The 12,452-nt window shown below is 40.9% G+C and overlaps 1 protein-coding gene and 1 non-coding gene across 3 annotated transcripts in view; both read left to right on the top strand.

Annotated features, from left to right (window-relative positions):
* Nucleotides 1-12,452, top strand: part of ANXA3 (annexin A3) — a 53,500-nt gene that overhangs the window by 35,692 nt on the left and 5,356 nt on the right. For both annotated transcript variants that reach the window (XM_060012299.1, XM_060012298.1), the window contains 5 exons: nucleotides 1,339-1,418; nucleotides 5,025-5,081; nucleotides 5,433-5,526; nucleotides 6,841-6,936; nucleotides 11,372-11,430. In XM_060012299.1, the coding sequence (XP_059868282.1) occupies nucleotides 1,339-1,418; nucleotides 5,025-5,081; nucleotides 5,433-5,526; nucleotides 6,841-6,936; nucleotides 11,372-11,430 (386 nt within the window). The remainder of the gene's footprint in view (nucleotides 1-1,338; nucleotides 1,419-5,024; nucleotides 5,082-5,432; nucleotides 5,527-6,840; nucleotides 6,937-11,371; nucleotides 11,431-12,452) is intronic.
* On the top strand, nucleotides 8,527-8,599 carry TRNAR-UCU (transfer RNA arginine (anticodon UCU)). Its single transcript has one exon. It is a non-coding gene; the product is annotated as a tRNA-Arg (tRNA).

Here is a 12,452-nt window from a genome sequence, read left to right as displayed (position 1 = left end):
TAAAAAATTTTTTTCATAGAGTGAAGGAAGGAGAGATGTAACAACAATATGACTATTAGGGAAAGTGATGCCTACTAAATATTATTACTTAGATAAATAATCTGTCTTTATAGTGGATTTTGTTTACTTGAATTGCTCTGGAAAATTATAGATTTCATAAAAAGCGACTTATTAAAATCATGCTGGAAGAATTTCTCTCTCAACACAGTTCTTGCTATTAGATAATCTCACATCACTTTCTATAGTCGTCTTTTACTGATTTGAAAGAACAAGCATTCATATGACTAATTTGATAGCGGTCTTGAGGATGATGCAGGTGGAGTTCAAATAGCCACCTGGTATCAGCTACATCCAGGTATACAGTGGCTCGAAGAGAATCACTGCTCCATGGGTGGAGCAGAACAGAGGTTTAAAATTCAGTGGACACTGCACATCACAGGCTATGCAAAAGGAGCTACAACTATTCAGTACTAAAAATATGCGAACACACAGTTGGCATTTGTTATGGGGAAACAGTATGTTTTCGGGAAGCTTTCTGACTTTTGAGAGCTATGAAATAATACATTCTAACTGTATGCATTAAGGTTAGGGTTAGAGTCAATAAAACAGAAAAATAACAGTGGTTTAAATAAGATAAACATTTATTTATCTCCTATGTAGAAGCAGTCTGGAGACAGACAATTCTAGGACTGGCATGACAGCGCCTCAAAACTTTCAGGAACCCAGGCCCCTTCCTGCTTATTTTTATGCCATCGCTCAGATATAGTCCTGCCTAGACCAAGATGGCTGCCCAAGCTCCAAGGATCAATCTACACACCAGGCAGTAGGATGGAGTAAGGGACTAAGATTGGCATGAGCCATCCTTAAGGAGATTTCCCAGCAATGTCACGTAGGTCTGCCTACGTTTCATTGCCAAGAGGAGAGCTGAGAATGTGGTCTTTACGCTGTGTGCATTGTACCTTGCTTAAGGCCAGGGTTCTATTCCTAGGGAAGGCGGACATAATAGAAATTGGAAGGCAAACTAACAGCTTGCCCATCCTAGCTTTCTCACTATACCTTCCTTAGTGCCTTTGTCAGATAAAATGAACCATGATTTGATCCAGAGTGGTAGCTGTTTCTGTTCTTGTGCATCTATGACACCACACACTGCAGTAATAGTTACAAGAAGAATGTATCCATATCAGAAGAGCACTAGAAGATTTTTTAAAAAAAGAAGAAACAAGATTTATTTTATCAGGTATTCATTCCTTGCCAATGTTGACATTTTAAGCTTTTCTGTGTTTTATAATAATATTTTTTAGTTCATCAAGGCTTAATTTCATTCTTATCTGGTTTCAGTGTATAAGAAGAGTCTTGGAGATGAAATTAGTTCTGAAACATCTGGTGACTTCCGGAAAGCTCTGTTGACTTTGGCAGATGTAAGGTTTTACTTTTTACTTTTTAAGTCCCCAATAAGCTGTATGGTCAATAATAGTTTTTAGGGTGTTTGAAAATAACCAAAGTGAGACGATGAGATGGCAGTTTTCCTTATGAAATGATTTGTTCATCTTACGTTTGCATTGCCACCACGCAGTATAATGTTTAACCAGCCTCATAAAGGTATAACATAGTGATGTAACCAAAAAATCTTGTTTTGGCCAGTATATGAATTAAATGTATTTTGATCAGGTTTCATAATACGTTAGAAAATGTTCTGCACATTCATCTGGAAGGAAAATAATTGTTCATTTCCATTTTGTCTCCAGTTTTAAGAACATGTTGATTTTCTTCTGGACTTGAAAGAATATATATTTCTTTTGGTAGCACTTAAATTAAGTAGGAAGCATGATACAGATGAATTATCTTCAGAGATGGGTATATCAGTCTCAGGATTAAAAAAATGTGGCTTGCTGGAACTTCATCCTTGCCCTCTTTGGAAGAGCTGCTAAACCATTCATCACCATGTGACCAGATGAGACCACACCTTGCCGTCTCTTTTTAGGAGGGTCTTGGTTTTATAAAAAAGGTGGTGAGGTCAAGGATGAGATAGAGTCATAGGTGTGTGTAAGAGAGAAAATGATTTAAGCCGTATCTCAACAGCCTCTTTCAGCTGATTTAAACAGCCTTTAATGTGTGAGAAAATCCCAACAACCATCCCAGCCTGAGGGTTAAAGCAGCACTTGGCAAAGTGAGGCATTATGCCACTAAGGAACAGTTTATCCTAATTATGGTTTCAGTTGTTTCCAATGGTGACAACCTTATGACGTTTGAACCTACACACCCAAACTGATGAGGTATCGCTGCAAACATACGATCCCCCAGGTCTGTATTCATAAGTGCAGATCCGCTTGTGTGCGCGTGAGCACACACGCCCACAGAAGGCAGTGGAGAGCAAGGCTCCTGGGCAGGGTTTCAGAATAAGACCTGGAGTCTGCTGCTCCTCTGCTGCCTGCTAGCTTGATATGCTGAGATGAGTTACCTTAAGTCAAGCCTCAAAGCCTTCATTTCACATCTGTTCAATTAAAATAATAACAGTACCAGCCTCAGAGCGTGTTGAGAAGATTAAGAGAGAAAGAGTGTGAAATACTTAGCACAGAGAAAGTTATCATTACGTCAGTACGTGGTGGTGCTGGCTTATTGTAATTAATACCAGTGATCATCAGCGTTTTTATTTTTGGAGCAGAGTGAATGATGAAAGGAGAGCAAGAAGGCAGCAAACTAGGGATGACTAGTTAGAGCAGAGTAGCAGCAGCACTGAAAGAAACCGAGAAAAGAAATCATGCAAAAATCAGGCAGGCCGGGGCTTCCCTGGTGGTGCAGGGGTTAAGAACACACCTGCTGGTTCACGGGACATGGGTTCGAACCGTGGTTTGGGAGGATCCCGCATGCCACGGAGCAACTAAGCCCACGTGCCACAACTACTGAGCCTGCGCTCTAGAGCCCATGAGCCACAACTACTGAAGCCTGTGTGCCACAGCTACTGAAGCCCGCGTGCCTAGAGCCAGTGCTCCACAACAAGAGAAGCCACCACAATAAGAAGCTTGCGCACCGCAAGGAAGAGTAGCCCCTGCTCGCCGCACCTAGAGAAAGCCCGCACACAGCAATGAATACCCAACGCAGCCAAAAATAAATTAATTAAAAAAGAAAAAAAAAGAGTAGTTTAAAAAAAAAAATCAGGCAGGCATACAAAGACCTAATGTTTGCAAATAGGAACAAATGCATTTTTTAAATTTTTATTTATTATTTATTTATTTATATTGAAGTATAGTTGCTCTACAATATTATATGTTACAGGTGTACAGTATAGTGATTCACACTATTTAAAGGTTATACTCCATTTATAGTTAGCATAAAATATTGGCTCTATTCCCTGTGTTGTACAGTATATCCTTAGAGTGTGTTTTATACCTGATAGTTTGTACCTCTGACTCCCCTACTCCTATAATGCCCCTGCCCCCTTCCCTCTCCCTGCTGGTAACCACTAGTTTGGAACAAATGCATTTTTAAAGTATTATAGCCAAATGTTTCATTCACCTATAATTTGCAAAATAATCCAGGCAATCTTCTTTTCCTTCTCCGTCTCCCATCTTGCTATAATGTGCTGAATTATTTGTGTCCAAGCACACACACTTAGCCACAGAGCCTTCAACAGTAGAGTTAGTGGGGAATCTTTGAGGTTTCGGTTTATTTTAATAGACTTTATTTTTTAGAGCAGTTTTAGATTTGCAGAAAAATGCAGCAGAAACTACAGAGAGCTCCCATATGCCACCCCCCATCACAGATAGCCCTGTTGTTAACATCTGCACTAGTGTGGTACATTGGTTATAGCTGATGAATGAATTAGATGATGAATGAATGATAAAAGAATTAGATGATGAATTAGATGATGAATGAATGAACTGACACATTATTATTAACTAAAGTCCATAGTTTACATTAGGATTCACTCTTCGTGTTATACATTCTATGGGTTTTGACCAATGTGTAATGTCTTGTGTCCACCATTACAGTATCATACAGAATGGTTTTACTGCCCTAAAAATCATCTGTGCTCCAGCTCTTCACCCCTCTGTTTCTCCCTCTGAACGCCTGGTAACCAGTGATCTCTTTATCTCTATAGTTTTGCCTTTTCCAGACTGTCCTATAGTTGGAATCATACAGTATGCAGACTTTTCAGACGGCCTCTCTTCATGGCTTGATAACTCATTTCCTTTTTATCACCGAGTCCTATTGCATTGTATGGATATGCCACAGTTTATTCACCTGTTGAAGGGCAGCTTGGTTGCTTCCAAGTTTTGGCAATTATGAACAAAAGCTTCTGTAAACATCCATGTGAAAGTTTTTGTGTGGACATTAGATTTCACCTTATTTGGGTAAGTGTCAAGGAGCACATTTGCTGGGTCGTATGGTAAAAGTATGTTTAGTTTTGTAAGAACCTGCCAAACTGTCTTCCAAAGAGGCTGTCCCATTTTGCATTTCCAGCAGCAAGGAATGAGATTTCCTGTTTTTCCACATCCCTGCCAGCATTTGGTGTTGTCACTGTTTAGAATTTTATCCATTCTAATTGGTGTGTAGGGGTATTGTTTTAATTTTCAGTTCTCTAATGGCCTGTGATGTTGAGCATCTTTTCATGTGCTTTCTTGCCATCTGTGTATCTGATGTCTGTTCAGATATTTTGCCCATTTTTAATTGGGTTGTTTGTTATCTTATTGTTGGGGTTTAAGAGTTCTTTATATGTTTTAGATACAAGTCCTGTATCAGATATGTGTTTTCAGATATTTTTCTCCCAGTGTGTGGCTTGTCTTTTGATTCCATTCAGACATTTGAGTTTTCAGGGGAGGAAACTGCGGCTCAGAAAACTGTGTGATTTGCTACAGGTTTCATGGCTAGTCGGTGCCAGAACGAGAGCCCCAAGTGCCTGACTCTTTTGTGCTGTGTGGTTGCCACTGAAGAAGCAGCTCTAAGATGCCCTGCTGGTTGGAATGCCGAGTGATGGAATTTTTATTTTTAAAAGGATTGCCCTCACTTTTATCTTCCCTGTCTAGGGCAGAAGAGATGAGGGTCTGAAAGTGGATGAACAGCTGGCCAAAGAGGATGCCCAGGTCGGTAACAGAGCAAAGAAAACATCTCCTTTAACGATTCTCCCTCCTGACTGCGTTCTCACTTCTACGGCACCAGCCGGGGTCATGCTCTCTCCTGTCCTGTCTGGAGGAGAAGCCTGACACCTGGGGATCCCCTAACCCCACCTTTCTTCCTTCCCCAGTGGTGGTTATTATTCCCCCGGCTCCTGCCACACAGCTGTCAGATTTCCAGTCCACTAAAAGTGAGAGACACGGATTATCGATGATCTCAATGACCTGTAAAATAAACTTGCCCTCTTCTCATTCCACCTCCTCAGAAAGAGACAGAATTGGGTCTGTAATAACATTTAAGTCTTCTCCCTTGTCCAACAGATTCTGTATAATGCTGGTGAGAACAAATGGGGCACGGATGAAGATACGTTCACTGAGATCCTCTGTTTAAGGAGCTTTCCTCAACTGAAACTGAGTATGGACTCGCATTACAATCCTTTTTTGCATTGTATTGTTTTGGCAAATATTTCAAGGTTTAACATACATAGTTCTGGAAAACAAAGTGAAAAATCGTGAAGGCTGTCCCATTTTCATGTATAAACATTTCAGGAAACAACCTGGGGGGTGGGGGTGGGAGGGATGGCAGGGAGAAGAGAGGAGCAGCTCTCTGGGGTGAGAGCAGAGAGGAGTGTTCCCGTGGGATGGGGGAGCCTGACGGCACTGCTTCCAGCCCATCTCTTGCCTAGTTAGCCACTTTCCAGGAAAACTAGGCATTGCGGGTGAGTCTTTGTTAATGCATTAATGCAGATTAACATTCAGCTTTTTCTGATATGAAGGTACATGGGTGAGGGGGAACACTTTTTATCAGACCAACTATTACATGGAACACCTCAGCACCCACCCCTTCACTCATGCATCTCTCTGAGTCATTCTGGAAGCAACGGCACCCAGAAGCCCAGATCTCCACTTACTAGGGACGTCTGACTGTGGCTCCCCAGTGCTGGTCTAGAGAACAACCACAGTGATGACTACGCTTATGCCGAGTTCATGGGAAAATGAGGAAACTTGGGCATTAAAATTTCATCCTTTTTATAAAACAGTGGCAGTAGTATATTATAGTTGCTTTATTGATGTCTTTATTTGAAAAATAAAGACCAAACAATCCTAGATCTCTCTCCAAATTTTCTTTTTTTGAAATTCACTTGGAAAAAATATACTTGGCTTACAAAGTATGCCTACATGCTCGGTGACGTATGTACAGGTTTTGCTTTTGGGCAAATGTTGATCAAGTACTTTGAATGCCTTCTAGTAAGTATGGAGTAGGCTATGCTGCCTTAGGGAATGATTGACTCAGCACAAAATCTTCATAATTAAGATTTCTTTAGCAGATTTAAAACGTATTTGACTCATGACCACATTATTGTTTCCCAGGTGCTGCTATAATTTAAAAGTAGCCCACCTTATTAGATAAATTATTTATCTGTTAACCTTTCAGGCTATTTTAAATGCTTACAGCCTGGGAATGGGGAGGGAAGAGAGGAGAGAGAGAGAGAGATTGATCATTGAAGAAAATGGCCTGTGAAGTTCAGGTTTTATTGCAGATGACATTTTTTTAAAATAATGAAAAAACAAAAACTTCTGTGCTGAGTTTTTGATGTGTTAAAGGAGTTTTTGAGCTTGCCACTTAATAACTTGATTTGCTGCCTATCAAATCAAAAACCACAATATATTCAAGTGTGGTCAACTGGGATACTTTAAATATTTTTGTGGTGCTGGTTTTTTTTTTTAGCATTTGATGAATACAGAAATATCAGCCAGAAGGACATTGAGGACAGCATAAAAGGAGAATTGTCTGGGCATTTTGAAGACTTACTGCTAGCCATAGGTAAGCCCCTGAGTGCTTATAAACTGAGTTACTTATAACTCAGTTACTTATAAGCTTATAAACTTATAAACTGAGTTACTTTGCACTTGTTTTAAATAAATCTCAAGATTAGCTCTTTTCGTCTCAGAATCCTGACTGATTTCATCCTTACGCTTCTCATAGACCTCAGCACCGTCCACGGTACACACAATATGCTCAACAAATATTGTTAAATGGATGCCGGAAGAAGTTATCTTTTTAGGTCTTCCTTTGCCTTTTAACTCTGTATTTGTCTTGTTACCACGTTTGGATCGTCAACTCCTCGAGAGATAAAAATATTACGTTCTTGCTGGCATTTTTATGGAGCCTGTTGAAAACACAGACCTAAGCCCATTTGGTAATTCATCGTATTTGGTTATTTTTGGCAGTGGCCTCCCAAAGTTAAACTCAGGTCGGAACTACAGGTCTCCTCCCTCTTGGTGATGCAAACAGGGAATATCAGAAAGAAAATAAGTCACAGACTGAATCCGTTCCTGGAGAGACACATGGATTAACAAGCAGACAAAAACACGGTTATATAAGCTGATCTGTCTTCTCAATCAGGTCTCTGCAGTCTGTGCTTTTAGGAACCCAAAGAACACCTTGCAAGAAAGATTGCATTCAGAGAAATGAGACACTCTTGGAAGACAGGATTCAGTGACCATTCTAGTCAGAGTCAGGCAATTAACTCTGAGTGCTCGTACACACACAGAATCCTAAATAGCAATCCTAACTTGTTATGAACAATCCTAAGTTGTTCAGAATCCTAAATACCCAATGTTGGGTGGCTATTGGGCTTGCTCCAGGCTGCTTCTCCATTAATGCCAGGGTAGGAGTACCTGTACTCCACACAGCCTGTCATTTCGCCGATGAAAAATCATATCTAACGTCCATCATGATAATTAATAGCTTCTACGGTGAGTTAAAGATAGCTGATGTCTGAGGGTAACCTCCTCCGGGGTGAGCCTCTGATTCATCTTTCAAATGTGAATTACCATCTCTGGAGGGTGAACTCCCCATTAGGGTGCCTCAAATTGTATTTTTAAATAAACACTCATCAGGCACTCAGCATTGTGCTAACCTCTTTACAAATACCAACCCATTTAAGCCTCGTAACAGTCCCATGATTAGGGACTATTATTACCCCCGTGGCAAACCTGAGGCACCAGAAGGTTAAGTTCCTTCCCCAAGTTACCCAGGGAAAGTGTGGTAGAGCTGGAATTCTAACCTAGGCACTTGGGCTCCACAGTCTATGGGCTCCACAGTCAACCAACCCCTCCAATGTGCTGCAGCGTAAACAGAGGCTGAAACCTGCATATATCACACAGTCCATGCTCAACTATTGATATTTTAAATTGCAGAAAATATCCCAGGGAGCAAGCACTCACTAAAGTCTGGGCGTTTCCTCCACATATGTTATTTCATTTAACTTCTGAGCCTCTCTTCAGTGCCAAGAATAGGACTGTTGATCCAAATGCCGCTTAAAATATATGACTCTGATTGATTTGCTAAAAGATAGGCCAAGAAGGAAAAAAAGCTTCTTCTTCAATTAAAAAATATGCATCAGGGACTTCCCTGGCAGTCTAGTGGTTAAGACGCTGCACTTCTACTGCAGGGGGAACAGGTTCAATCCCTGTTCGGGGAACTAAAATCCCACAGGCGTACAGCGTGGCATGGCCAAGAAAAAAAAAAAAGGAATTAGAGATTAGCCTCCATAATTAGCTGTGAGAATATTCCAGTGGCAATGATATAGCCAGTTAATTTTTTTCCGTTTCTTTTTTTTAATATTTATTTGGTTTTTATTTGTTTTTTATGTTTTAATTTTTTTGGCTGCATCGGGTCTTAGTTGCGGCACGTGGGATCTTTCGATGTGGCGCGCAGGCTCTTCACTGCGGCGTGCGGGCTTCTCTCTAGTTGTGGTGCGCGGGTTTTCTTTGTCCAGTTGTGGCACACGGGCTCCAGAGTGCATGGGCTCAGTAGTTGTGGCACGTGGGCTTAGTTGCCCCATGGCATGTGGGATCATAGTTCCCTGACCAGGGATTGAACCCATGTCCCATGCATTGGAAGGCGGATTCTTTACCACTGGACCACCAGGGAAGTCCCTCCATTTCATATTTTAATCTTTACAACAATTTTGCTGCTTTTTACCTTGCCTGCTGTAATATTTGAAAAACTTTATTGAGATGTACAAATTCTCACTTCATTGAGCTAAGAAGCATTTTTGGAAATAGACATTGAATTATGCACTAAATTAGGGCTATAATATACATTGTTTTATCAAGTAAAAGAAAGACCTTATAATTTAAAGTTCAAGATATGTCACACTTTCATTTTCTATTTCAGTCTACCATTGGAATACAACAGGTTTTTTATTTTGATCTTTATTGAGCTATAACTTAAGTACCATAAAACTCACCCAAAGTGTGCAATTCAGTGCTTTTTAGTGTCTTAACAGAGTTGTGCAACTGTCACCACTATCTGAGTTTAGGATATTTCCATCAGCCCCCAAAGAAACCCTGTGCCCCTTGACAGTCACTCCCCACTCCTCCCCAGCCCCCAGCCCCTGGCAACTACCAGTTTACTTTCTGTGTTGATAGATCTGCCTGTCCTGGCTATTTCATATACAAGGACTCTAATACAGTATGTCAACGCGTAGCTTTTGACGTGAAAAACCGTCTGAGTTCTAACATCTTAGAAATGCATGGTGGGAAGATTGCTAGCTGTCAGATCTGGACTTAGATAAGGAGAGGCTTTATTCAAAGAGACTATTTCAATAGGGAGAATAGTTGAGTCTCAGAAACGTACAAGAGTCTGAAAATCAAACAGAAAAAGCTTTTCTTTTATGGGGAGGAGATAAACAGACCTCAGCAGAAACTTTCAAAGGGAAGTTGGACAAGCAAGGCGGCATAATCGTTGGGGGTTGACAGGAAATGTGTCTCGCTGTGTCAACTGGTTCTCAGGACCAGCTGAAAAGGGGACACGTTCTGCATTTCAACACCTGCTCAGGCTGGGGGGCCAAGCTAGGGTTCAGGGGCCTGTGTGGGGGAGGGGAGAGGCCTGAGTAATGGTCAAGAGAACACAGAGGGTAAGAAGCGGGCAGCTGTGAACACTGGGTCATCATAATGAACTTCAGTGGACTCCCTGATTTTTAGGAATTTCCCTGAGTTTCCCTGCTGGGGTTGGGTCTTAAAGCAAGCTTCCTTATACTGTATATGCCACCATCTCCCCAAATATTCCTGAGGAACAAATCATGTGTTTAAGAACATAAAGCGGAGAACAAGGTAAAGGGTTATGAAAAGAAAGGATTCTCTGCGTTTAGTCTGGGGTGAAGGAGATGATTGAAAAGCTTAATAGCTTAAAAGTGGGCATAAAACTTTCAATCAAATGATTAAGGCTTGCCGAATATTACTTTGAGAAAAAAACAGGTAATATCAATTTGCATCCTTGATTTCTTCTCAGACAGCTTCAAATCTGTAACTGTTTTCATGTTTCTCCCAGATTCCATGTTTCTAATATATTTCTCTTTCTGTTTCCCTTAAATCACTTACACAAAAGGCCTTTTAGCTTTCCTTAAGAGAGTCTGAAAGGCGTCATGAGAAAGTCACTATTCTTGTTCTGTTCTCCAAAATTCATTATAAAATTCCTTCACTTTGGGTCAGATTCCTACCTAGAGATCAGATTTAAGATGATAAAAATAATTGTGTTGCAATAAATAGATTTATTCCCTACAGACTTTTCTAGTCCTGGCTGTTTTCACGTTACTTAAAGGATAATTAATTTGCTTATGTTTTTGCCTGTTATCTTTTCCTTATTCTGCTTTACTTGTTATTTCAAAATAAAGAATTGAAAGATTGTAGTATTTTTTTGATGACTGAATTTAGATTATAGGTGCTGGTTCTAATGTAATTAATCAACCTATAAATTCTAATCCAGTCATTTAAGAGAAAATCTTTCCATTGGAAAAACTGGTTTTAAACTGAGCTGCAGTGCCCTTGCTTACCTAATGTGTTATTTGGAGCAACACCTCTGCAGTCTTTAGACCCAAGCTATTCATCAGTAGTCAAAGATGCTAGAAACGGAGCAGTGGTACACCCTAGGGAGTTATCAATGTAAGCATAGGTGTTGGTGTGTCTGGGATCTGGAAATGAGTCAGCGGCTGTGAGAGTTTCTTTGGCAGGTAATTTTATTTTCCCTGTGGCTAAGGATAATTACCGTGCTAAAGTTCCATGCAAGTATGACATTATAAGGCTTTGAAATTCAGGTTAAGCATTCATTCACTCTTTCATTCTAAAGAAAAGCCAGGAATGGGGAGGAGAGTGGTATGGTTACTTAAAAAAAATTTTTGTAAACGTATTACTGTAGATTAACTCAATTTCTATTAAATGAAACTGAACATTACTTTGCTTTTTTATAACAGTCTGTTGTGCAAGGAACACGCCTGCCTTTTTAGCTAAAAGACTGCACCAAGCTTTGAAGGTTGGTCTGGAAACTTCATATATATTCTTAACTTGCCTCAAGGAGAATGTAAAAATATTGCTTAATGTTGATGGAATTTCGTATTTCTTTTCCACCTTGATGAGTTCTCTTCTGTAGCTAATGTGTCTACTAATTTGGCTCATTGGTTGTTAATGAGTATCCTCATCATTACAGACGTAGGTACACTGAAGTGTTGAGTAAATCATTTCCCCCACTTCACAGTAATGCGGGCAGTCGACTTGTTTTAGGATGACAGACCTCCAGCGTGAGCCAGTAGCCTCTCAAAGCTGCCTTACTTAAACCAAACTGCGTCAGCGGCCTTTCATGATACAGAAACCCTGTGTTTTCTCGTCTGCTGCCACTGCTGGATGGGGAGCTCCAGGAATCTGTTCAGGAGGTTTTCTTGCTCTTTTATGTCTTTAGACCCTCATACTGAGCCTGGCACATAGAAGGTGCTTACTTCAGGTTCTTCCTGGACATTTCCTGTGGAAGTCCATGTGCTCCTACAAGGCTGTGTCCAGAGTAAACACATCATTTTCCTCACCTCACCTCCCACCCCAGTCTTGCCCCCCATCCTGCGTTCAGTCATCTCAGTGGATAACCCCAGCAGGAACTAGCCTTGCCCAAGTCGCTGAAGTTATGCCTTTCCTCCCCAGCCTTGTTCCTACACATCAGCCACAGCCTTCTTTCTGTTTCTTGACTGTGCTGAGCCTCTTCCCATGTCAGGGTCTTTGCATGTGTCGTCCTCTCTCCTCCAGGTCTGCCTATGGCTGTCTCCTTCTCATCTCTGAGGTCTCAGCTCAAATGTCACCTCCTGGGAGAGGCCTTCCCTCACTACACCGGTCAGCTGGCTTCCTTTCACTCACACTCCATCCCATCATTCTTATTACCATGTACTTGAGCAACTTGTTCATTGTCTTTACTGTCCATCTCCATCTATTAGAACATAAACTGCATGAGAACAGAGATATCATCTGTGTCGTTCACTACCATACGCACAGCACATGGCACAATGTCTGGCA

The sequence above is a fragment of the Delphinus delphis genome, chromosome 5 (genome assembly GCF_949987515.2).
Source record: "Delphinus delphis chromosome 5, mDelDel1.2, whole genome shotgun sequence".
Classification (NCBI taxonomy): Eukaryota; Metazoa; Chordata; class Mammalia; order Artiodactyla; family Delphinidae; genus Delphinus; species Delphinus delphis.
Note: the sequence above shows the minus strand (reverse complement) of the source record. Positions and strands in the feature narration are given on the sequence as shown.